Source organism: Papilio machaon, chromosome 28 (assembly GCF_912999745.1).
Source record: "Papilio machaon chromosome 28, ilPapMach1.1, whole genome shotgun sequence".
NCBI lineage: Eukaryota > Metazoa > Arthropoda > Insecta > Lepidoptera > Papilionidae > Papilio > Papilio machaon.
This window is the reverse complement of record NC_060013.1, coordinates 924102-951787: the sequence shown is the minus strand read 5'-3', so window position 1 is coordinate 951787 and position 27686 is coordinate 924102. Positions and strand designations below refer to the sequence as shown.

The following is a 27686-nucleotide window of genomic DNA, read 5'->3' as shown; positions in this document are numbered from 1 at the left end:
TTAATACCGCACAGACGGAGTCGCGGGCGACAGCTAGTATTTCAATAAAGCTTTATTGTCATGGGTCTTAAGTTATCGTACACGAGTTGTAAGATACAAGACTGTAATATATTTTGTTATGAGAGCAGTTGCTTACAGAATTAGAACTTATCGTTGAATTTGTCCGAAATGGACCTGAACGTTGTACATATCACTCGAAATTGTACCTTAAAGTGTTCAGAAAAAAGTACATTTTACAAATAAAGATTCAGTGGGATTAAAAATTTATTAATCTAATATTTGTTAAGGCAATTTTTGCCTTATTGGTTTAGTTTTAAGATGGATTATGGTATGCAGTGTTATGCCATCTGCATTAGGCATCTGTCGACTTTAAAACCAGCTGTTTTGATGCACCTTTTCAAATTATTGGTATTTCTGTATTTTATTAGATTTAAATTAGCTCGATCACAAGGTGTTGTACATCTGTTAATCTGACCTGTATATCAAATACTTCCTTAAGTTGTACAAATTAAGAAAAAAATACTGATTTTGACAGCTGTCATTAATTAGTAATGTGAAAAAATCGGTAATTTATCGATAAAATTCAATTATTAATTTAATATTTTTGTGTGGAATTTTATAATTCATTTGCATATTATGTACTATGCAAATGCAATTTTATGAAAATACTAGCTGTTGCGCGCGATTCCGTCGGCGTGTAATTTAAAAAAAAACTTATAAGCCTATGTGTTCTTCCAGACTATGGGCTACATCTGTGCCAAATTCTATCAAGATACGTTGAGTAGTTCCGGAGATACCTTCTAACAAACATCCATCTAAACATTCGCATTTATAATATTAGTAAGATTAAGTTATTCAAGACTTCAAGTTAAGTTGATAAAACTATTATAAATCTTCCATGCGTAATAACATGCTAACCAAATAAATTCTTTTTCCAAGTTTACTATAAAGGTCCTGGTAAGTTTTATGTGAAAAACTAGTAGTGTCAAATATATTCGTACCTGAGACTTGTTACATATTAACCACTGAGCCATATATGCTTCCTGTTCATTGCCCGGGTCTAACCTTTGAGAATTGAGTAGGATAAAAAAATTGGCATAAAGAGACAGCTGTTCCTTATAGAAATGTCCTTTTGTGCGTTCAGCAGCTGACGTTGACAGGGTTGCCACTTTCGTATAAAATTATAGAAATTCAAATTAATATTTTTTATTAGAAAACATTGTAAACGATTTCTTAAGTAAAACAGAACGTGATCTACCAATTTCATACTTGATTATTACTTAACTAATAAGCCATTTTATTTTTAAATCAAGTAATCCACATAATTTTTAAGATTTTTTAAATATACTAGGTCTAATTATTGTCTTGTTTTTGCCAACCCTAGAAGGTTGCGCACGCGCAAGCAAGATCCCGTTTCGAAACAGCTGTTCTTATTCAATAATATGTTGGAAGGAGAGGTATAAGTTGAAAAAGGATAGCAACACACCATATGTTTGTTCACTGATAACGCCGGTATCCTAAAATTTACTTTTTTTTTTCTTCAGTGTCATCTTGATAGCTAAGGGCAAAGACCTTTTTTATCTGTAGTATAGTACGTAAAGGTATGGTTTATGGTATGAGACCTTACATGCTCGCGTTTGTTGCGTGATTTTGATGTTTTTAATGTTAACCTGGATATAGTTAACAGAATAAAAACAACACTTGAACTCGAGTCGTAGATTAAACAAAGCTATTAATATTTTTTAGGTTAAATAATTCATTTAATATCTAACACAAAATCTATTCTCTATGAAACAGTCTTACAGCCATAAGACCTTTGCCTTTTTATCATTCAGCCAAAGTGCTTTTGATTTTTCCATAGAGCCATTGACTTATTTCTTTCATTCAGCCATCTGCCTTTGCCTATTTTCTTACAGTGTAACAGATATCGATAATTCCTATCGAATTTAGTACAGCTGTTAATTTTCAAAATATACACTAGGGTGTATTTGTACTGTATTCTAAAATGAACTTAAAGTTTAAAGGAAATAAGGTTTATTTTACGATACAAACTTTAGTACCAGGTGTAAATAATACCTTTTAGAGAGGATGGTGTAGTTGCTTTTCAATTATAAACTTTATTCGTTTGTGATAAGAGTTGGTGTCAAATGCATGGTATAAATGTAAAGGCGTTTACAAAACTTTTAAATAAGATGCAAGATAATGAATTTCGTTTGTTAGATAAGGACAGATTTGGAAAGGTGTTGCTAACGCCAGCTGATGCGTTCCCGTTGTTACGAATTAGACAAAATGGCGTAGAGCTTGGAATGATTGTTAATTTGTTATGTAATTATATAATTGTAATATAATTAATAAATTTATTTTTATTCACGTAAAATATTAAAATAATGAATTAATTATGTTTTTATTACTATATTAAACATTTGAATCCATGAATAAACGGATGAATGTTCTAATTATAGTAATTTATGTTTGTTTTTTTTTTTAATAAATTTAAACATTATGCAAATGCAGTTTATTTTTGTATTTCTCATAGGTTTTATTTATTTTTTATTTCTTAAATTAAACGTAATTCATGTTTTCTTTAGTTTGGTTGCCTTAAGAAGAATTAAAGTTTGTCACCTTGCGAAGATATCAAAGGTATGCGATCCGAATTGGGGATTCTGTTATTTCTGCGGAGCGCGTAATGATCGTGAGAACGGCCATTTTGCATTTGGAATTCTAGCGATTTGAAACGCGGGAAAACGTGTGTTGCCGTTTTTGGAATTGAAAACTTTCTTCGAAATCTTATGGACACTGATAAAATAATAATATAAACTGATTTTTTTTCTATTATCACAGGATCACAATTTTTTTTTTATCCTATTTTGTATTTGACGCGTTCTTGACTATGTTTTTTCTCTGTTTCGGTACGCTGTTATGGCGACGATGTATTGTCAACATTTACATAATTAAAATATAAATCTACAGAGCTAATAAAACATGATATTCTTAGTAAAACTGGTATAAGTTTAGAATTCAAACAATGGCAACACCGATTTCCTTCAAGCAGTAAAGACGTCATATTTCTTGGTAATCGACGGACGTCTATAACGTTACCGTTGATTTAAATCGAATAACAGTTGACACCGCTCTCCGGAAAGGTGTGGAAAGCTGTTATATCCGTTGTTTCAATTGCCGAGAGATCGAGGTATCCTGGCTTAACTGGTTAAAAGTACTAGGCGATTATAAGTTAGAGAGGTGTACTAATATTATCATCCTTTCCCTTTTCCTTTGTCACATCGTAACTGTTTCTCTTCCTTTGCAGCAGTTATGCAGCCTTAATACCTGTCATTAAATTACATTCTAGCCAAAAATTAATCAAGCAAATAAAACAGTCTTAAAAACTTTTCTGAACATAGTACAGATTCAAGACTAAAACATAAACAGTTCTAAAGACAAGGATCCTATGGCACTCTTGACACCTATAAGGGACGTTAAGGCGCTTTCGTTATTTAGTTCAACTTTTGCCTGACCCAATGTGATTGTGTACTAGGATTACATTATCTTAAACAGTTTAAAGACCAGGAGAAATCGTCAGGTCGATAGGTCATGAGAGAGAAACGATGCATCTTCCGGGATCTAAGATTGCGCAACAGTATTTAAATACACGCTTGTAATATAGGAGTAGGCAGACAAGGTACAGTAAAATAATTCTCACATTAAATCGTACAATCATACTTCTGAATTAATTACATACATTTTTACATACATAATTTGTTATCTGTTATTAGTATAATAGACTAGATTGTATTCTGTGCGCCTAGTATCCTATATTGGGATTAAAATGAGTACCAAAGTTCGAGTAAAAACTGTTTCAATATTTCTATTGTCAAACAAAAATATTAACAATCCGGCTTTGAAACAAAAACCTCTATTCACAAAAGTTGTTTCGCACATTTTTTTCTACTATTGTTTAAAGCTTTGTTTACTATTTTTCCCACAATTTTACTATTTTGTTAGAAATCTGCTGCACAGATGTTTTATGGCAACCCTTTTTGTAGAAATTTCAAAATTCGAAGTTCCTCGAACCCGCGCGTGGGAATCAAGACGTCAAGGCATAACTGACAACTTATTTTAAACACCTACTTGGAAATAATTCCGACCTTATTAATATAGTGTTAAAGTTTAATTTTCATTATTCCTTTTATAAAAACAATATTGTTACTTTACAATTGTTTAATTCGTTGTAATTTAAACCGTAACTTCTACGGAATAAGATTCAATTCTTTACGTAGTTTAAACGATTTATTTATCGTTAACTCGGCACGGGTTGGGAATTGCTAATTTCATTTTACACGAGATATTTTCGCTTCCGGGACTGTATTGATAGAATACACATGTTACAGTTTATGATTACCTGGTACTTTCAAATGATGATCGATGAAATAAAAATCTCCGTTTCTTTTTCCATTTTAATGGCATGTTTAGAAGAAATTTAAAAATGGAACTTAGAAATTCTATTGTTTTATTTCTAAATTTTTAAAGTTTCACTCTCTTAATAATTCTGTTATTTAATCAGTTAATCTCATTTTAATATGATGAATGGGATGTTTACATGTATGGATGGATGGATGTTAGTAGTTGTCTCCAGAATAGTTAAATAGATCTCGTTGGAATTTGACGTACCTAATGTAGAACACTGGCTACTAATAAAGTTTTTTTTTAATTCCTTGCGGACGAATTATAAATATTTAAGAGTTAATTACAGTCAATTTAAGTTAATTAGTTAGATTAATTTATGTTTAATTAAATTTATGCTCGATTGGTATTTCAAGTTATATAGACTGTAAATAAAAGAATTTTATCTAGAAGTTTGTCTACATTTTGCTAATCTAGATTAATTTTCTCAGTGTATCTTTTGCAAATTCATTTCTATCCCATTTGCTACATAATAAAATAAAATTCTAGTCTTACTTCTTGCTAATATTATAAATGCGAAGGTCTAGATGAATGAATGGATGGATGGATGTTTGTTTGAAGGTATCTCCGGAACGGCTGAACGATTCTTGATGAAATTTGGCATGGACGTAGAACATAGTCTGGAAGAACACATATGCTACTTAATAACTTCCTTTTTTGATTCCGCGCAAACGGTTTCGCGGGCGACAGCTAGTTTTAAAATTATTTCTTGTTGGTCTGGTGTTTATCTCGGATTCTTTTATTTTAAAAGCCCAGCATCCACATCTATCTTGTCTACTGGGCGGTCTGTTTTGTTCGTCTTCAAAGTCAAGTGGTACTCCTACTTATTTGGTCCATCGAGTACCAGGAGCGCATCGATAAACAAGAGCTATATCGTATAACGAGACGATACATCGTCTATCGGAAAGGTGAAGTTCCCACGGTCCGTGAGAATGGACCAGGCCGTTCGGTGCGAAAGGGAGAACTATATTAATATTGTTGAGTGCGAGCGAAATGGCCATACTATCATTGCGCGTTCCAATTACGTAAACGCACTTTTAAACGTGTTACGCTATTTTAGACATAACACCATTAGGAATAGCATTGAAATTTGATTATTGGAATGATAAATTTTTCGGTAAGAGCATAATTAAGCTTTTTTTTTAATTTGCAAGGCAAATCTTTATAAAGATTAACAATTAAGATCACTGAAATAATAATTAGCATAACTACTTTTCCTTGCTGACCTCCTGGTAACAAAAAGTTCCTTGTCCTTTTCCCTTCGTAGTGTCGGCACAGTACTCTACCATACATCTCTATACCGTCATGTCGGAATTCCCTTCCTTACGTATAAAATCTTTCACACAATTTATCCATCCATACTTTCTTCGGTCCTCACTTTGTAGCCGGTCTTTCAATCTCATACATGAAAATAAAAACAATCACAAAAACTATAAACAATAGACACACTAACTAGTGTCAGGGCATCATTTTTCCCAAGCAATTAAATATTGTCCGCTGTATAAAAAAATTTAATAACTGTGTTCAACTGTATATAAAACAAAAGGGCTTGAAAGTGAATCGATTCCCACGAAGTTAACCGTTTAAAAATATATAACTTGTCAGACTGGTTTAATGCATTTGTATACAGCTATATTTATAGCGTAGCGATAGCTAAGAAATAACAGTTAATTAGCTGTTATAACGACTATGTTAGTCGACGGTAAAGGTTTGTTTTTCTTTTATCCTTTTGTTGTCTGTTTAAGGGCCTGTTAAAGTTTTCTTTTTCATTACTAATTAGAGGTACACAACGGTCATCTATCCATCCATCCATCTTAACATTCGCATTTATATTAGTAAGATGTCCTCAATAAGTTTGAAAATACAGATAAAAATAATGTTCTTTAACAAGAATTCAGACTTTAATTCACGGATAGGATAGTTTTTTTTAATTACTCCAACTTTAAAAATTTAAATCCTGGTTGTATATCTTAAGCATAGCTTACTGTGTAGCACATTGATACGTTATTTAGGCTGATTGTCCGCGTATTTACTGAGAATGTTGTTCAGATGTTCTCTCACGGTGTTATGTCATTTGTTTTGTGTGGTCTGTTCGTTATAGTTTAGTGGCTAAATTGTCACAGTTTTTATTTGGGTTCGAATCTGTAATGTTCTAGATGTTAAGACATATGCTCACTATTGCTATCTTTTGTTTTCTAAGAGAGTAAAAGGGATGGCAATATTGTTGTGATACAGTGGAGACACGCTGTCATAGTTTAAACCATTTTTAACCGTTTAAAATAGAGTAAAATCATAAAGTAACTACCAGGACATCATAACTTTAAATGTAGTGTCTTTTTAAAAAAAAATAGTCGTCAATTCTCTAAGTCTGAACGTGGGAAACAAGTAATGGGTACCGTTAAAGATAATTGTTAACTATCAATCCGGATCGAGGTTATATTTAACCGTCGACCACCTTTTTGACTTTTTTGTGACCTAGCTATTATCTGTGCTTAGGGCTGGCAGTAATCTAGAACTTCATGTAAGTGACGAATCTAACATTTTTAAAAGACGGGTTTTTATTTGGCTGAATAAGTATGAAGCTTTTGTCTTCGAACAGGAACATTAAAAAAGTATTTTTTATAGTTTTTCTATCTTATAAAAGCTTTTATTTTAATTTTTAGTTTATAGTTTCTAAACTTTATTTTTATGATGTCTTAGTAATGTTTGAATGGCGTTGTAAATTAGTCAACACGTTAAAGAAAGTTTCTCACGCGCTACCAAATTACGGGTCATAGATGGAACATAAAATTTCCAGAATCGTCATTTCATTTAAAGAAATGATTTTGAATGATCTTGTAATGAGGTGTAGCTGTCATAGATAAAAAAATAAATAGACTAGACATAGTACCTGCTTTAACTAACACCGACAATTATTTGCTTCAGTGGAAATAATAAATAAATAAAATTCAAAAGCTACTTATCGATTTAAAAGCTACAAAATCCTTGTCGTCTTGCTATGTTTTAACATATTTTCCGTCAAAACTTACCATGATAACAGCGCCTTTAGTTGCAGAATAATCCTAATATTACTTTAAATGAAGTACCAGGAAATCATAAAATGACTATAAAATATGGTTATTACATTTAAATATGTTTTTAATCTGTGGCTGGTATTTTCGGTATGTTTATGCAATGGCATCCCTATCACGCATCCGGCGCTGACCATCCAGTCCGTGGTTTGCAGTTTGACGGTATGTCTTGTATTACGAGCTGTTTACTTTTTTGTTTGTGATTTCATTTTGTTCTACTTTCATGTGCCCTGGTAACATTGTATGACAATGACAGATTTTTAAATGAATTAGTTTTCTGCAGTTATGATTGCCTGGTATTACAATTAAATTAGGTAAAAAAAAAAAAACAGATCAACGCGTAGGAGAACAATGACACAAATATTTATAGTCCTGCCCCCGTTTCTTTCTTAAATAACATCGTGAACCACAAATAAACCGAGGACCCCCACACAATCCCCGTGGGTCACGGCCATGTGTGAACATTTGTGACGGAAATAGTGCATTAACTCTGACAACACTCCCCCGCAAATGCATAGACAAGACGTGTAACAATAGCGCCCCCATCTTTGTTTATTTTAAGCGGGAATTTATAAAGACTTTTGACAAGTAACCTTACAATAATAATAAAATAAAGAAAAATGAGGCTCGATAATAATTCTACTTTACTCTTATGATTTTTGATGTCCTGGTACTTCCTTAGTCAAGATGATATAACAAATTAACTACTCTAACGTTTTATTTCTTATAAAAAATACTTTCATCCTTGTCTTGCATACGTAAGCTAGAAACTATCTCTTTTATTTATTGAAAGTAGACGCAGTTAAGATACGCATCGTGGCTTTTTAGATCGTCACGCCTCCGTGCTTCTGCCTACCCCCTCCATGCACAGGGTAATGTAAAGAGCACATCGCATTAAAATATCTTTTTACTGAAATTTTATAATCTGTGATTTTTTTAATCTATGGTTAATGCACATGGCCATCTTTAATAAATAAAAAAAAACCGAATCGATTTCACCGAGAGTCGTAGTTTAATTATTCGATCGAGACTTCGTGTATTGTTGACTAAAGTCACTTTGTTAAAGCAACAAACAAACAGACATACTAATTGACTTCAAAAGATATGTACAAACAAAGAAACAAAACAAGATTTTGTATGTGTTAAGACGTGTGAGTAATACGAATTGATTCGTACAAAAATAACTCTTAAGACAAAGGGACAAGGGGTGATTTGGCTTGCGAATTATAAATCAAGGACGTAAATTAATGGGTACTTAGACTGAAATTAGCACAAAGGGTGAATTTAGGTCATAAATAAGACTTTGTTTCGAAACGATTCACAGTAAAATGATGTTCTATTGTTCTTGTATACGTAAATATGTTGCATATAACTTCGTTCAGGTATTAAAAAACATAGGCTATTCATTATTCCAAGGCTGTAAATAAAATCTGTTCCAAACATCCACAAACATCCATCCAAATTTTTGCATCTATATATATAAAAGAAAGTCGTGTTAGTTACACTATTTATAACTCAAGATCGATCGAACTGATTTAGCTGAAAATTGATGGGGAGGTAGGTTAGAACTAGGAGACGGACATAGGAACTTTTTTATCTTGTGTGCATTTTTTTTATTCCGCGCGGACGGAATCGCGGGTAAAAGCTAGTTTATAATATTAATAAGTAGGATTAGTCTTTCTTGACGTCGTGATATAAAAATGTCGTTTGTATTTTTAAGATCGAAGTTCATCAGATTTCATCAAATCGATGAAATATCGTGCATGAAAAGTTGATGCGAGTCTAAATTTTATAATTGTTATAGGCCATAAAAACCGTTGCTTGGTGGCTTGTTCCGCTTTATATATTTCGACATGCTCTATGGTTCTGAGGTAGTCGACCTCGGTACTCTATGGTCAGTGGTCCTTCACAATAAAAAAAATTCTCCGTACTCATAGACGTCTGGCTAGTATTAATTTTTCTCGCTTATATTATGTACATTTCATTAAGAAATGAATGAGTTTTTTTATTTTATTAATATCTGAAATCCAACTTGAACAGTTTGATATGATTTAAAAAGAAAATTTCATTTAATATATACGCTCCAATGGGATTACTTTGGGGTGGTTATCCCTTAGGAGTGTTATTACTACTTTGGGAACACAGATGGCGCTGTATATAGAGCAGACCTAGTCTCTTAAATGGTATTTATTTTTCGTAAAATGATTTTCGTTCTTAAATGCTTTTGTACTGTTTCTAAGATTTAATAAGTCACCGGGTAACATAACTTTGTCGGTCTATTACTATGAAAACGTACTGACCTTCACATTTCCTTTGGAAAAACTGACAACAATATGTCACAGTATAACGGCAGTTGAAACAGTAAGAAACACATCATCTATACTAAACTTATGCAATCCTATTACCTTAAGTCATCTTCAAATAATATTGCCCACGCAAACCTACATCTGCCCACCCACGATATAAATAGATTGAATATATAATTCAATGAAATCTTTATTGAATGAAATGATGTCAAATCTAAACGTTGGTTTACACTGTCGAAGCATTCCTATAAAAATATATTGCTCTCATTTTTTTGAAGGAGTATGAGAGATGGAGACATTTTATAGTTGTTAAGTTATTAAATTGAAATGTCTCCTATGAATTTATAAAACCCTGGTACTTGATTCACTAATTGTGTTCAATGTCTTAAATTGTAATTAAAAGAAGTTATAATTAATTAATAAGAAACAAGAAAATTATAATTAACTAGCTTTCGCCCCCGAAACCGTCCGCGCGCAGTAAAAAAAAAAAAAAAAAAACAAAATGAAAAATAGATGTTGTCCGATTCTCAGACCTACTGAATATGCTCACAAAATTTCATGAGAATCGGTCAAGCCGTTTCGGAAGAGTATGGGAACGAAAACTGTGACACGAGAATTTTATATGTTATCTCTGTTTTGTCAAAGATAATGAAAGGGCTAACGATATCTTAGAAATCAACGAGAAATAATTCTCAAAAGCATGTGCTTTTAATAGATAAGTAAAGTTCAATGATCCAATATGTCTGGATTAAGTATATTCACGGAACGTATCTGGCTATTTATAAACAAGCCATAGTATAAATAAGCCTGTAAACAAAGAGTATAAGCAGAATGTACCTCCTTCTAATTCCTGATATCCTAGTACAAGAAATTTTCGAATGAAAACGTCTGTATGTATTTTGTTCCTATAAACTACAAGATAAAAAAGTTCCTATGTCCGTCTCCTAGTTCTAAGCTACCTCACAATCAATTTTCAGCTAAATCAGTTCAACCGATCTTGAGTTATAAATAGTGTAACTAACACGACTTTCTTTTATATATATATACTAGCTGTCGCCCGCGACTTCGTCCGCGCGCAGTTAATAAGCTTATATGACACGTTCGTAGATTTACCATAGCAGCGCCATCTATTGATTACTTACTCAACCCAGTCGAAAGGTATCGACATCTGTTAGCATCATTTGGAGTTAACAGATAATTGTGACTGTCAAATAATAACAGACAAATAATTAGCAATAAATTAAAATTGCGACTATAATTTGAGATTTAAACTATCCTATCTCTCAAGTTGGATCGAACTGCACATGGTGTGCGAATTTTATTATAATCGGTTAAGTGGTTTAGGAGTCCATTGAGGACAAACATTGTGACACGAGATTTATATATATTAAGATAGATATAGATTATTATATATTATTTTAATCTTATTTAAGAAGATTGTATTTCGTAAACACTCCCCGACAATCTATTTCTGTTACACCCACGCGTTCATCCCCTAACATGTGCGGTCTCTCAAGGGGATGAAGATAATTAAGTGCGCATTGTTAGAGTATAGGGGATGGTTTTGTGCAAACCGATAAATTTCTTATAGAGTATACAGAAACAAGTAACAAGTATTAAATATAAGAAAGTAAACAGAAAATTCTGAGCTGATTTAATAGGCGCTGTTGTCTTGGTAATGTGGGACAGTATGTAAAACCTACTTATGACCTACAAGACATGACAAGAAAGCTACACCACGACAAGGATTTTGTGACATTGAGGGGGTCGCTAATGAGCTAGCGTCACTGACCTGTATACATGGACAGGCTATAAGCCCTAGTATTTTGTGCCTACAGTCAAAACCGTTTATAGCGACATCGTTTAGAACAACATACCGGTTAAATTGACCAAAATCAATGTTGATTGTTGCTGAAATGCTGAATGTTATTACATATCTTTCCTATTAATACCTGTCACCGGTTGTTACAACTATCGGTTTTTACGACTCAATATGAGTAGTCCCTTCGATGTCGTTATAACAGATTTTGACTGTATTTGATTTTCGATTGAGTCGCTTGTGGTTGGTAGCGGTGGTGAGGATACTAAGAGCAGAGATAGAATTTATTGTCAGGAAATTCAACAGGCGCGTTTTATTCGGAACAAAGCAATAGCTGTCATTTACAAATATTTTTATAGAGATCTGTAGCTAGTGCACTTAAGTTATAATAATGACCGTCGGGTTATAACTTTGTCGGTCTATAAACGCTGTGATTCGCCGGAGACGCAGTTCGCCACACATCCCTTTTACAAAAGAGGATGTGTAGGTATCTATTACTATACGGGCATGTGGTTATGTTCATCTAAGCGTAAACATGTTTCCGCTCTTAATTCACTTTGAACAAAGTTGATTGTATTAATAACTCCAGCAAGCTTCTTATGTCCTGGTATTTTGAAATATTACGACCAAGTTACCCTGAAATTTCACTACAAAAAACATGATTATATTTTACAAGTGTTTCGACAGTGGAAACCCACATTAATTTCAACTGATTTGTTCACTAACGACTTGGTAAGAAGGTTCTTGGGTACATTTTATCAGCTAATCCTTAAAACTCCTTTTAGTTATGCATTCCTGGTAAATAAAACAGCCGCACAAAAAAAGTGCGGAAGTAATTATGTTAGAATTAAACCTAGGTCTTGTTTAGCTCTAGGCTTCTAATCTCTATATTATAGGTTCGTTGTCTCATAGTTTGTCGCATAGCTGCTGCTCCCGTTCGAGATCTAGACCGTCATTGACGTCATCTAGGTCTAAACTTAGGATGTCTGTCGCATCAGGAAGACTTGCTGACGTCAGCAGTGACATTTACCACTAGAGTACTATGTATTTCTTGCGTAACTTCACAGCGTACTGGCAACACTATCCCAAATTTATATCCATGTCCTTTTCTGCATTCCTGGTAATTGTATTAAATTTACAGCAATCTGCAGTATGAAAAAAAAAGAACAGAAATGTAAAATCTATTTAAACTATTACCAATTTTATAAATACGAAAGATTTGTTTGTCTGAAAAATACTTTCGTTATTTATTAGTACTAGATTTTTTAATCCCGCGCAGACGAAGTCGCAGGCAACTGCTAGTAATATAAGTAGTGAATACTTTCTCTTCCCACAATGTGTGATATTGCAAAAATATCATCTTTTCTTTCAAAAAAAAAAAATCGATACAATTTACTTCCGATTTACCACCCCCATCCTACCCCTAGATAACATAAGGTAAGCCATGTTACATCCGCCGGAAATAAGCCCCTAAATCATGGCGTCCCCCACCTTTAACTTTTGCACCTGGTGTTTAACGCCCCCCATCTTGTTAAGATCAAGTTTTAAATTTCGTATTTAGATTTAAATTATTTTTACAGATCTTTTGTAACAATGGAGTGAATTTAAATGACGGCTAGAGATTTAAGGAGATAAATCATCGTCATCTCGCCGATCATTGTCATATTGTGATATGTTAAAGTGAAAATAAGATCGATTGGCTTTTATCTGCGTAGATAAAATAAAGAAATAGCCAAAGGAATCGAATTTGTATTCCGTTACATGCAAAATTAAAATAATTTTCGGAAATCGAATATTAATTTAGATCGTTCAGTTCATGTTTACTATTTAGATTAAAAAAAAAACTTTAAAAAAGTATCCGAACGTAACTGTCAAATCGAATATCATAGTTTCAAGATGGCGTCTTGAAATTGGCGCTTAAAATACAATGATAACTTCCCGCCTCACATTGGCAGCGATTCCGGAACCAGCACGTGCGTTTACAATGGGGTTGTTCCTCTTGGTCGATGGAGAGTGGATAGGGTCCCATTAGGGCGGACGTATTTTTTATTTTCAGAGCAATGTTCTATCCTTGGAATTAGAAGACTTTTCTATTTAAAGAATTTAATTATTTAATATCCATCTGAGCTGTTGATGGAAATCGTTATTATTCAGTATTTTATGATGCGAATTTGTTTTCTTATCTATCTTATATATATAAAAGAAAGTCGTGTTAGTTACACTATTTATAACTCAAGAACGGCTGAATCGATTTGACTGAAAATTGGTGGGCAGGTAGCTTAGAACCAGGAAACGGACATAGGATTATTTTTACCCCGTTTTCTATTTTTTTATTCCGCGCGGACGAATTCGCGGGTAGAAAGCTACTTTAATATACACAAATATGTTAATTGATTTAAGAAAATAAATCTTTAATTAATATGTTAACTTGATTTAATAGTCATAATATACAGCAAAAATAAATTAAAAAACGTAAGTAGAAATAACTGAAAGTAATGAACGAATGTGTACAACATTAAAATGTCGCCTTATCAAAGAAATAACACACATATTTGTAACAAGTATTCACCAATTAAAACTATGAAATGTATGAAAATATTACACGCGTACGCAAGCTGCACGCGCATCTGCCGCGCAGGTGGCCATCTTGGTTCCGCCATCTTGACGTTTAGAAATAAACCGAGGGGAACAACAATGGATTCGTTGTACTTAAGTTATGTTTTGTCGCGAAATACAACTTGGATATTACTTCTAGATAGTGTAAATTTGTTAATGGTATATTTTTAACAAACATACATCTAAACGTTCGCACTTATAATATTAGTAATATAGTAAGATGGGGTATTTCAATTCGAAAAAATGGTGGGAAGACAACACAACTTTATTGGTACTCTTTAGGAATGTCTACAGAATTCTTTTGGGTAATCTTTTACAATCTATTAATGGAACGGTATTTTGACCTCGTTTATCTTATAAAGTTTTTCACTGCTTGTTTTCTTTATGGCCAGTTGTCTAAGCTTTAATTTATTTGTTCCAGTACCTCGTACTTCGTGCACCGGTGGCGCCCCCAACAATCTTCCGCCGCTCAGCTTCCATGCGGTTCATGGAGAGAATGTTCGGATATCACGTGATGGGTCCACTGCACGTCGCGTGGAATCATTTTGCAAAGGTGTTGCGTTCAGTGCAAGACCAGTTAGAGTTAATGAAAAAGTTAGTATTTGGTACTTTGAAAAATTTAATAGCACCTTTCATGAAAGTAGAATAAATTTTTTGTAGCCAAGGTTTAGTTAAGAATCTTGTAATAAAGAGACAATATTTAATTATGCTTTTACTAGTTGAACAAAAATCTAAAATTCCCGTTTTCTATCTTCCAGGTATGCATACGTTTCGTCGAGATCTCAAACAGTTGGAGTGGTGTCATCCGCTTCGGTTTCACCACACACGATCCCACGACCCTCGCCCACGCATTACCAAAATACGCGTGCCCCGATCTCACCAATAAACCCGGCAACTGGGCCAAGGCTTTAGGCGAAAGGTTCTGCGAAAAAGACAACATATTATACTATTACGTCAACTCCGCCGGTGACGTTCACTTCGGAATGAACGGAGAAGATAAAGGACTCTTTTTCTCCGGTGTTGATACAAGGAGTCCGCTATGGGCACTCATAGATGTATACGGGAACTGCACAGCCGTTCAATTCGCGGACCCAAGAGTACCGAACCAAGTTCGAAGAGCAACGCAAAGCCCAGTTGCAGAAGATGAAAGATTAGTTGGTGAAATGAGGTCTTTAAGTGTTGATGAAACTTTACCAGCACCAAGATATCAGAACCCGTTGGTACCTCTCAGTTTACATAGAACTAAAGGTAGGAACGTCCAGTTTACGAACGATAGAGGTGTCGCTGCACGAATCGAAGCGGAATTCTGCCAAGGATATGTGTTCACAGCACGTCCTATGCGTCCAGGACAGACTATAGTTGTGCAAATATTGGCTACTGAAGCAGCGTATTCCGGTAGTCTTGCTATAGGGTTGACATCCTGCGATCCTGGTACATTACGTCCGGCAGACTTACCTTACGACGCTGAACAGTTACTAGATCGTCCGGAATACTGGGTTGTTAGAAAAGACGCGGCGAATGGTCTACGCAGAGGTGATGAGTTAGCGGTAACTTTGACAGTAGACGGGGAAGTACGCGTCAGTAGAAATGGATCGAATCCTGTGACAGTTATGCATGTTGACCACACGTTAAGATTGTGGGCTTTTGTTGATATTTATGGGGCTACTCAGAAGATTAGGATGTTGAGTTCTCAAGTAGTGCCAGCGCAGACTCCGCCTCAGCAGTTGAGGGTCCTCGCGGGATCAGCAGCACCGATAGCCACGGGTTCTGGAGGCACTGTTCTAGTTGTCAGTCTTCCGCCTCAAACCAATGGACAGAATATAGCCAACCAGCAGGGATTGACTTTGACCAGCGCTCATTATATTGAGGTAATTTGAAAGATTCTTTATTTTTAAGTAAAAACTTGTATATCAAAATTGCAGAAATTTATGAGGAATAAATCATATATATGTATACTTATGAGATCCTGGTACTTCTCTTTATCTACATTAATATATATCAAACTAGATTTCGATTTCGTCAGCGCAGGATTAAAAAAAAAAGAAAAACGTAGCCTATGCCGCCTATATAGCGTGTATCAGCTATATTCTTGTCAAAGTCCGGTCAAAATCCATCCATCCATCCGGTCCAGAGATAACCCGGAATAAATGCGGCCCTGTGAATAGACAGAATAAGATTTAAAAAATTTGCATTTTTTCAGACAGACACTCATATTTTATTAATATCTATAAATTAACGTTTTCTTTTTCATTGTACAGCCGATCCAAACATCATCACAGCTGTGTCTAGCCAACTTCCAACCTATACCACCTCAGGCATCTTGCTCCCAACCACAGTCCTATCAACAGCAAAGAATTAGAACTGACGCACAATGCTCCTCCACCAGCCAGAATAACGTAAACGAACAAGTACAGATACCTAACGGTCATTCTGAACCTATTAGGATGGAAAGAATACCAAATGGACCTTCAACAAGCCGACAAATCCCTTCATCATCACATCATCAACCAATCTACTCTGTCATCGGTGAAGGTAATCTCACTGGAACTGAATGTACTATATGTTATGAGAATCCTATTGATAGTGTACTTTATATGTGCGGTCATATGTGTATGTGTTATAGATGTGCGGTACAGCAATGGAGGGGGAAAGGTGGGGGTCAATGTCCATTATGTAGGGCACAGATTAAAGATGTAATCCGCACTTATAAGTCCTGATGTGTTTTGTGGCTGAATTTCGCGCGCGCCTTTGCCTTAGCTGTCAAAGTGACGTCTGTCAGTTTGACGGGTGCGCGCGGGAATGTCCAATATTTTATGCCAAAAAAATATGTTCGGTTGATGAATGTTGAATTTGACTCTAATATATTTCCTTACGTAGTTGTTATGGTGTAAATAATAATTTTAATTATATGTTTATATGTAAAAAAAAAATACAATTTTTTACATATAAATGTGGTAGAATTATGCGAACTTGTATATGAATGTAGTTGAAAAAGGAAAATTTTTAATATATCTGTATTTCCCGACTGTTTGCTATCGTGACATTATTTATTTCTTTGTATGACATTTTTTGAATTATAAAGAGGTTCTATTAAAGGCGGTTGTTTATAATTTTCATGGGTTGCCAGTATGATATTTATGACATTAAAATTTATTTTACCTGACAAATATGTAATACTGCATAATTGTAAAGTTTATATATTAATTCGAACATTCAGAGTTATTTAAGGGTCTTCTTAAGTCGCCATTATATTACACTGAGTGAGTTTGTTAACCTTTAAATGTCCAATTATAAATAGATACCTCTTTGCAAGAATTGATCTTTGACAAATGCATAATATTAAAAACATATGTAAGTTTATGAATTTATTATCTATATATGAATTATAATTTATGGTTTGATAATGCGAGGCTGTAGTATTTTTTTCTATTGAAATATTAGTTATGGCAACACTAGATGGAATGTCACATAATTTTTAACAAGTCAATTTTTTTAATCTACCAAATTTATTAAAATTCAATAACAATATGCTACATTTTTTTATAATGTGACACTTCTTCTAATGTTGTAAAACTATAAAAATGCTATTAGTAGTTTTGCTAGGGTTTTAACTATAGGGGGTTCCTAAACTTTATGTCCTAGAACCACTGATCTCTATAACTACGCGCTGGATAGTTTGCTGTGGTGAAGCGAAAGATTTTGCATGGCTCCGATTTAAAAGTGCTAGTTAAATTTTCCACCACCGTTACCGTTAGCGCCGATATGGCGATAATCAAATAGGCACAAAATACCATGTCTTATAGCCTGTCCAGTGGAATGTAGAGGTCAGTGCCTAGAGCACATTTAGGCTGCAAACTACGTCCAATATATTGCGATTGAGTGATAAAATAAAATGCATTTAATAATTTAAAAATTATATCTAAGTTTTTTTAATCTTATATCCTGGCAGTTCCTAAGAATGTACTTGATGAATCTTCCAAGATTACATAGTAAGTGGTTATTTCACTATGCGATTCGTTGCACGACTGTAGCTTTCATTTTATAATAATCACGCACGGTCACAATTTTAGTGTAAATGGGATCTAAAGAGGGTAGAATGATATCATCTATTTCCATAGCAAGCTTATTTATTTAATTATCCATAGACAATTTTTTTTTCAATAAGCTACTGTTATCTATAGATAATTCTTTTCAAACCTTTTATTACTTTTAAAATCCACTACCAATCAGACAAAATGACTGTTAAAATTGCAGTATTTATGTATCTAATATTTTCACACATTGATCGGAAATTTAGCTAAAATCGGCCCGTAGAAGAACGCTACAGTGCCTGTAATGGTAAAGCTTAATTTCATATATGCAAAACATTTGGAAATTTTCTTCTACCTTCTTTAAGTTTGATTAATACATCGAAGATGTTCGTTTTCTATTCATTTTGGTGATCAATCGATGCTGTTATTGCAATTGTATCAAAAAAAGTACTAGTTATTTTTATGCTGACATCTTTCTGTTTGCTAATTAATAAATGGGAAGCATAATTTTTTTCTGTTTAAGTATTTACGAAAAAATATCAATAAATCTTCCATATGAATGTTAGATTTTTATAAATTTAGCTGATTTTTTACCTTGGAATTTTCATTAACCACATTCCATACAATTGATCAGTGCTTCCCAACGGCATTTATCTAGACCTTATGTGTTTTAATTTTAAATCATTTCTCTCTTTATATCATAATTTTTACGAAATAAACTTGATGCTGTAATTTTGAAATGATGTGTACTATTAAAATATGTAACATGAATTAATATGTAAAATATAAGTAGGTAATATTTTTAAAATCTTAAAATTCTAATATAAAAAGGTTGGGAACCACTGATTTAATTTAGCTTTAAATTCGCAAATATATTGTTTATGTAAAAGTTGCTCAAATTCGTATCCGTTGTAAAATATTGCATATCATTTTATCCCAACATATCTATTGATAATTTTAATAACCATTCCTGTTTTAGGCTTGTTTTTTTACCATGTTTTTTCTGAACCAAACGTATGCAGCCAGTTATAAAATTTTATAATTAATTTATAAGAATTTTAGATAAGTTTAGGGATTTCTGTATCGGAGCATTTATTGCTCACTTACAGAATCTCTTTTTATGTAATAATAATGACGTATTTATTTAAATTTTTAATTTTAAGATACAGATTAAAAAACCTACTCTTTTATACCAAAACAGTGTGACCAGTCTATTGAATTGTAAAACTACTAGATCTGACAAATTGTAACCAAATTTTCTTTTAGTTGATTTTTTTTGTAAATAATTTTGTCTTTTTTTAAATGTCCTGAATGTAGACCAAGATACCTAAAAAACCTTGTTAACACTTAACAAATATCTCGTCTTTTGAACTAATTTTATTCAATAACTTTACTTTAATAACATCAATATTGTTAGAGTTTTTAAAAATGTATAATTTTCCGATTTTATAAAAAAAATGTTCCACTGCATGTTTTCAGACTTTGATTTATGAAAGTCTACATTGACATTTAAAAAAACGACAATATAATTATGTGATATGACCTTCATTTGTTTTGATTATTTTTTTTAATAATTATTATTTTGTGTCCGGTCATAATAGATCGTCACGTCTAGTCGTTAGTAATTTATTATTTTTTTGTTCATTAATAAAAAGTTCGGTCTTTGGATAATGACGTTTGGAGGTTAGGTTAAGTTTTCAATTAAAAATGATTATCAAACAAACTTTGCTGTTTTTTTCCTCATTTCCTTACCTTAGACTGAATAATTTTTGCTAAAATTAGTATTCTCTGCTTACCCTACTGGGCTACAGTGGTTGAATTATTATGTAGAGGGCAGTGCTGTTGATTGTATTATCGACTGTGGCGCCGCCATTCGTCACCACTTGATGGGAAATGGCGTTTTAATTTAATATACAACATTTGTATCAGTGAGAATGAGAACAGATTTTTACTGACTTTTTAAGACTAGAATCCGTGTAGTACTAACTTATTAGCGCTTTCAAAATTAATTTATTCTCTTGATGGTTTAAAACTTAACTGAGAGGCGGACAGTGCGCGGATTAATCAAGCCAACTAAAGTAACAGAATTATCTTTTATCTTTATAAATCAAAATTATTTTTGATGCAAAATTAAACAGATAATAAAATCTTTCTTTCAAACTACATACTTGTCTGTGGTGACTGTCAAAATACGTGTGCTTAAAACAGGGAATTAGAAGCGCTGAAAGCGCTACTAAAATTATGAATTTATTATGCAAATCTCAACTTTAATCGGCTATAATAAAGTTTAAAATAGAAGTTGTTTTCGTAAAGTAGATATGATTTTTTATAACTGGTAACACACACGGCTATAGCGTCAGATGAATGGATCTTTTCTGTTATTATTATAAACGAAGTATAACCTTTTATTCTTACGTTTCGCTTTTATTTTACTCAACAAACTATACAAATTGAGTTAAAATAGATCCAAATCCTGTGTTTTTGTGTTATATTTCGTTTTTCATAACGTTTTGCATCGCAAAAGGTGGGTTGTTCAGTCAAAACATTGAAATTTATTGATAACTTAATTATACTAAACGATGTACTCGTGAAGTTTTTACTGGCATGTGCAGTTATTTTATGAGACAGCTCTAATTGTTTCGTTACTTTTATAATTTAATGCGCCATTTTGTGATCGGAATTGTATTTTCGTATTGTTTTCGTGAAAGTATCGTATATATTTCGTTATAAAACATTATAACTGAATTTGGAAACTAACGTAAGTATTTATATGTAAAAAATATCAACTATTTTAACGATGCTTTATAACTATCAAATTAGTATAAATTCGGTTTCTGTGCCTCTGTTTTGAAATACAAAATGTTAGATCTATTTATTTTTCGTAAATAAAACAAAACTTCACCAGTACGCAAAACTTTTTACACATACGTTGAGTTTTTACGTAATTACCGTTATGTTGGTAATACATAATTTTGTGGTTAAATCACACCCAATTTTAATTGAAATCATTACAACTTGGTTACATTCAATAGTATACCATTCACCATTATATTTTACAGTAAAATTCTATTCTTCTAAATCCTATTGTAAGTTATTCAAAGATTCTGTACAAATACAGTCACACAACAATTTGTTTCAATAAAATATTTTAATACATTCTATTTACTTAATAAATAACTTATTACTGTAGTTCTAACAATAAAGTAAATAACAAAATACCTTCTTTACTATGAAATTTACTGGAAAAAAATGTAATAAACATATTTCATCATCATCAGAGTTTATAACAATATGATAGTAAACAAATGTTTTGGCAATAAAAATAACAGAACAAAAGAGGTAGAGCCCAAAATAATATGCGAGAATGTACTGACTCAATTGGTGAAATATCACAACCAAAGACAGGCTTCAATTGGTAGTAATTCCATGTTTCATCTAAAGAGTGTGGGTGCTGAAGGTCTTATTTTAATCCTCATTCCCTTTTCGCAATCTAATATATAAAATTCTCGTGTCACAGTTTTCGTTCCCGTACTCCTCCGAAACGGCTTGACCGATTCTCATGAAATTTTGTGAGCATATTCAGTAGGTCTGAGAATCGGCCAACATCTATTTTCCATACCCCCCCCCCATTTTTTAACTGCGCGCGGACGGAGTCGCGGGCGACAGCTAGTTTTGTTATAAGGCAAGGATGAAAAGGGGATGTAGATTGGTCATAGGAGGGGTAACTATCTTTCTGTCAATTAAAGGTAGACAATGCATCTTGTTACAAGTGCAGGTGCATTGCTCTGCTAATCCCTCTGAGTTACAGGTGTGACTTGTGTTGTTGTCGAGTTTCTGTAAATATTTTTCAATATACGTATATAACAGTTTATCTATATATATAAAAGAAAGTGGTGTTAGTTACACTATTTATAACTCAAGAATGGCTGAATCGATTTGACTGAAAATTGATGGGCAGGTAGCTTAGAACCAGGAAACGGACATAGGATAATTTTTACCCCGTTTTCTATTTTTTTATTCCGCGCGGACGGAGTCGCGGGTAAAAGCTAGTACTTAATAATTTAAACACTAACAAGATAAGCGAGAATCCAGTCCCAATGGACAACCTCCTTAAGCGAGAAATTCGGGTTACAAAGAAAAATATTGCTGTCCTTGGAATCTCATTTATTCAAGTTGGACTGTGTAACTAAGAGCTTATTTTAATTTCCAGATGTTCTGCATACAAGAAACGGAACCATCACATTCTGATCCATTCTCGAAAGATAAAGATCCATTGACCATGACAACAATATCAGAATCGAGTGATGATGAACCGGACACGAAAAGACCTAAATATGCCAACTCCTCATTAAACCTCAAAGTATACCAAATACCGACTTTCAACCCACCGAAATCATTATCAATATACCCAACATCACCTAGTAGTATATTACCGAAGTTTGTCAATAATCCACTAAATTTAGCAAATCCCCTAGCGATTGCGACTAGTAATCTTCAAGCTACTAATATGGTGAAAAGTTTGCATAGTAGGTATTCATTACCAGCTAAATTAACTATAACGCCAGTTCACAAACCGACTGCTGATGGTGAGATTATAAGATATAAGAAGAATGGGGAAATTGCAAAGAAACGAGGTCCTCCGAAAGGATATAAAAGGAAACCTAAAGTGGATCTGTCACAGAGTTTAACTAATGGAGCCCTTTTACAGGTACATCTTAATTTTACTAAATTCTTAGACTTCGTCCGTGCAGAATTAAAAAAATATATATTAATAATTATGGTTTATGTCACCCAGGGATAGTGTAGCCTCCCAACGGTGAAAGAATTTTTAAAATAGACACAGTATTTTCGCAGCGTATTCAAAACAAGTCTTTCCTCTTCATAATATTAGTATACATTTATTTGATTTTACTGTTGTTAATATAACTCCTCTAATACAATATCTATAACTTCTACATCTATACAATTAATAAAATTGGACCGTCTGTGTGTAAAAATCTAAAGAAAAATTTATATTTCTTGTACATGACGTATTGCGTCTGTGTTAAAGAAACTAATTTTTTTTCTGTCTGTCCCCGTATATTCCTGTGGGATAATATTTCAGAATTATAATAAGTGACCGTAAGTTAATTAGAAAGTAATAAATAAAATAAAAGATGAAAATTGAACTTTCACTAAAGTAAGGTATAGAAGGGGTTATGACAATACTAAAGGAGACCTCAAAAAAGACTTTGACATTAAAGTAGTGGTGTATAAGGACATCCCTCGGGGTTTTGGCAATTGTGGGGTGGGCTCTGATCGCTGTATACACCAATCCCGGGAAGATGGCAACATGGCGTGGTCCCGTGTTGCTAATTGTTTGTAGGCGCGAGGAAGTATATCCTGGGGTTGTGCAGAAGCTAAATGTAGAGGGGCCCGGTGCGTTCCATTGGAGATCCCGGGTCCCTCGCAGTTGCACTTGATGATTTCCACCAAGGGTTTTTGTGAGTAGAAATCTGGTGTTTAAGGACATATTAAAAGCGAAGTCGCAGACCTACAGTAGTCAATTTAAAAAACTATAAGTTACCACTCTAATGCTATCCAGCTGGAATTTGTACTTTTTTCCTCTATTAAGCAGTTTAAAATACTTTTTTCAGGCACAAAACACAATCCTGACAAGTCTTTTAGCAGCAACCAATCCAACTTTCACCACCACAGTGACAGCTCCGGTAACAAAAGCTATACAACCACAGATACCACAAGTTAAAATACCATCAGGTAAGTAATTGAGAACGGCTTAACTCATGTATGGTTGTCAGGTGACGGCACCAATTAATTTCGAACTCCCGACAGGTTTATGTCTCATTTCACCATCAAGTAATTACTTGAGTGCTTCTGACTCAGGGATTAAGCACTTGCAATCTGCTTGTCCAAGGTTCGAATCCTGCTATGTACTAATGTGTTTTTCGATGATGATAAATAACTTGATTGGTACATAAATCTACACTTTGGGAACTCCAGCTTTAAGTCAGACCTCATACAAGTATCCATACAATCAATAGTAGTAGAAACCAGACAACTGTTGCAATTTGTGCCTCGCTCAATGTCAATGAGATAAATAGATCTTAGACCTCAGGAGTTAAGCACTTACAATTTGCAAGTTCAGGGTTTGAATCCTGCTATGAACCAATGTGTTTTTCGATGTACATATGTACACCTATCTGACCTTTTTGCGGTGAAGAAAAACATTGTGATGCTGCACATATCTAGGCCAGCATTGACTATGGCCTAGTCATTCCTAACTTAGGGTAGGCTCCGAGATCCTCAGTGGGGACATATAGTGAGCTGATGATGAAACAGAAGATGATGGATGATTGAATGATGGCTTAATAACTCGCAACTATCTGTACAATATTATCTGAACCTTGTTAAAGTAATTATGAGGTGGTTGACAGTTACATAGAAAAGGTGTAGGCAGCATTAGAAAGAAAAAGTTTTTTTTTCATACATCATACATAAAAAAACATTACATATTGGTACAAACTTCTACAATAGTAGATCCCGCAACAACAATATTTGTTGTGTGCAAGAATTGTCCTCGCTCAGTGAAATACCACAAACATACAGAAGACAGACGTCAAGTTGAAGTAATTCCAAGTACAGGCTGATGAGTGTGCTGATGGAGGACTCATTTTAGTCCTCTTTCCCTTCACAATGTTTTCTTATAAGGAAAGGATGGAAAGAGGAAGTGGATTTATTGGAGGAGGGGACACATAGGAAGGGGAAATATACTCTTTCCGTGTGTTCACTTCTCCGTTAATTAAAGGTAGGCATTTGCATTTGCAGATGTCTATAGGCAACGGTCACCTCGCTATTTCGGCGAATTTAGGTGGCCATTTGCTCATTTGCCATCTTATGATATCAGAAAAATATATATTAGCTGGTTTTTTTAAATATCTTTTGTTAATACTCGTTTTTGGTTAATAAATAGTTTTTTTTTAAATGTAAAAACGTATTGTTTATGCTTTTCCTGAATGGTTTTAGGTGTGGAAGTGGTAGAGTTAGATTTAGACCCTGAGGACTGGTTTCCTGCGGAGCCCTACAGGATGGTGTTTAGTAGAAAGAAGAATCCTAAATGGAAGAACTTTCCATACAGATGTGAACATTGCTTTAAAGTAAGTTATATTGAATTTAGTTTATTTAATTTACTAGCTTATGTCAGCGACTTTGTCCGTATTTAATTAGCCTATGTGTTCTTCCAGATTGTGTTCTACACCTGTGATAAATTTCATCAAGATCTGTTGAGACGTTCCGGAGATACATTCATACAAACATACATCCAAACATTAGCATTTATAATATTAGTAACTAGCTTTTACCCGCGACTCCGTCCGCGCGGAATAAAAAATAGAAAACGGGGTAAAAATTATCCTATGTCCGTTTCTGGTTCTAAGCTACCTGCCCACCAATTTTCAGTAAAATCGATTCAGCCGTTCTTGAGTTATAAATAGTGTAACTAACACGACTTTCTTTTATATATATAGATAGATATATATATATATATATATAGATATTTACTTTGTATGTCAGGAACAGCTGGATTTATTTTGACTGGACCTAGATTTGGGGTGGGTTTTAGGCTGATTTTTTTATTTCACTTATTCAGTAATTCTTTAATTCCAGGGTTACCGAGTGGTGTCAACTCTTCTGACTCATGCTGCAGAGCGTCATGGCACAGTTCCTCGTGAGCTGGCCATACCCTGCCCTTGTTGCCCTCATGTGTCAACACGTCGTAAGCATCACAAGAAACACCTGGAGACACATGAGGGTAGACGGCACAGGATATTCTGTCTATATTGTCTACCGCCACGTGAGTACTCATTCAGTCTATCCTTGAGTCATTCATTCAGTACAGTCAGTATCATTTACTTTGCTCAGTAGTTGATTCATTCTTTCTGCTCAGTTGTTGAATCATTCACTCAGCTCAGTCGTTGATTAATTCACTCAGCTTAGTCGTTGATTCATTCACTCAGCTTAGTCGTTGATTCATTCACTCAGCTTAGTCGTTGATTCATTCACTCAGTTGTTGATTCATTCACTCAGTTGTTGATTTATTCTCTCTGCTCAGTTGTTGAGTCATTCACTCATCTCAGTCGTTGATTCATTCTTTCTGCTCATTTGTTGAGTCATTCACTCAGCTCAGTCGTTGATTAATTCACTCAGCTCAGTTGTTGATTCATTCACTCAGCTTAGTCGTTGATTTATTTTCTCTGCTCAGTTGTTGAGTCATTCACTCAGCTCAAACGTGTCATTCTCTCAGATCACACATTGAGTCATTCACTCAGTAGGTGAATCGTTACGCTCAGTTACGTAGATGACCTGAAGCTCAAAATCTCTTATTTAATTCAATTCTCTTATTAGTTAACTCGTTCAAATATACTATGGTTTCAAAGAAAGATCGCTTTAACCGAAGTTTTTTTTTAACTGTTATTTCTCATTTTCAGATGATTCATCGGAACCTTATGTGAAAGAGGCTGAAAAATATCCTTTCGATAAATATCCTCAATTCTGGTATGCATCAGAGGAATCTCTCAGATTGCACAAAAAGAGGAAACATCCTTACGCCGCTATGTTTAATTACAATTGGTTCTGTTCGTGGGGTGAAGGTATACCTAATAGTTAATTATCTACCTAAATCTACTGTCTTTTTTTAGTATATTTTAATGCTAGCAACTTTTTTAAAATCCTTAGTTTTTAATGCTGGCAACTTTAAAGTATTTGCAGTATTTTTAATGCTGGCAACTTTTAAGAATTTGCAGTATTTTTAATGCTGGCAACATTCATAAAATCGATAGTTTTTAATACTGGCAACTTTAAAAATTGGCAGTATTTTTAATGCTGGCAACTTTTAAGAAATTGCAGTATTTTTAATGCTGGCAACTTTTTTAAAATCGTTAGTTTTTATGCTGGCAACTTTTAAGAATTGGCGGTATTTTTAATGCTGGCAACTTATAAATTGAATGTAATTATGATGGCAACTTTTTTAAAATTGTTTATTTTTGATGCTGGCAATTATAATTGGTAGTATTTTAAAATTAAGCTACTTTTTGTCAGCAATTTTAAAACCTATTGATAGTATTTTTTTTAGTTTGTAATTTTAGTATACACTGGCAACATTATATATTAGAAATTTAAATCAATAATCAATGAAAAATGTCACAAAATGCCAGATTAAGTTTTTCGTTTTTAATTTTACATTTTTTTTTATTGAAATGAAATCTTGAATCGTACTTATATTGAAGAATATATGAATGCATGATATTTAGTGTTGCTAGAATAAACATCACAATATTTTTGTATATATTTGCGCTTTAAATTAGGTTAAAATATAATAAAAAGCACT

The 27686-nt window shown here is 33.6% G+C and overlaps 2 protein-coding genes across 4 annotated transcripts in view; both read left to right on the top strand.

The window, feature by feature from the left end:
* Positions 1-17151, top strand: part of LOC106715356 (protein neuralized) — a 33628-nt gene extending 16477 nt beyond the window's left edge. For both annotated transcript variants that reach the window (XM_045684902.1, XM_014508636.2), the window contains exons 2-4: positions 14695-14867; positions 15032-16141; positions 16532-17151. In XM_045684902.1, the coding sequence (XP_045540858.1) occupies positions 14695-14867; positions 15032-16141; positions 16532-16990 (1742 nt within the window). In that variant the 3' untranslated portion in view covers positions 16991-17151. The remainder of the gene's footprint in view (positions 1-14694; positions 14868-15031; positions 16142-16531) is intronic.
* Positions 17152-20701: 3550 nt separating this feature from the next.
* On the top strand, positions 20702-27033 carry LOC106715357. 2 transcript variants are annotated; one of them, XM_014508637.2, is made up of 6 exons: positions 20702-20828; positions 22515-23012; positions 23941-24061; positions 25328-25458; positions 25967-26153; positions 26788-27033. In XM_014508637.2, the coding sequence occupies exons 2-6, from the start codon at positions 22515-22517 to the stop codon at positions 26964-26966; spliced, it is 1116 nt and encodes a 371-aa protein (XP_014364123.2). In that variant the 5' UTR covers positions 20702-20828; the 3' UTR covers positions 26967-27033. The 2 variants fall into 2 exon arrangements, with proteins under 2 accessions (XP_014364123.2, XP_014364124.2); XM_014508638.2 differs by lacking the exon at positions 20702-20828 and adding an exon at positions 20977-21062.
* The last annotated feature ends 653 nt before the right edge of the window (positions 27034-27686 follow it).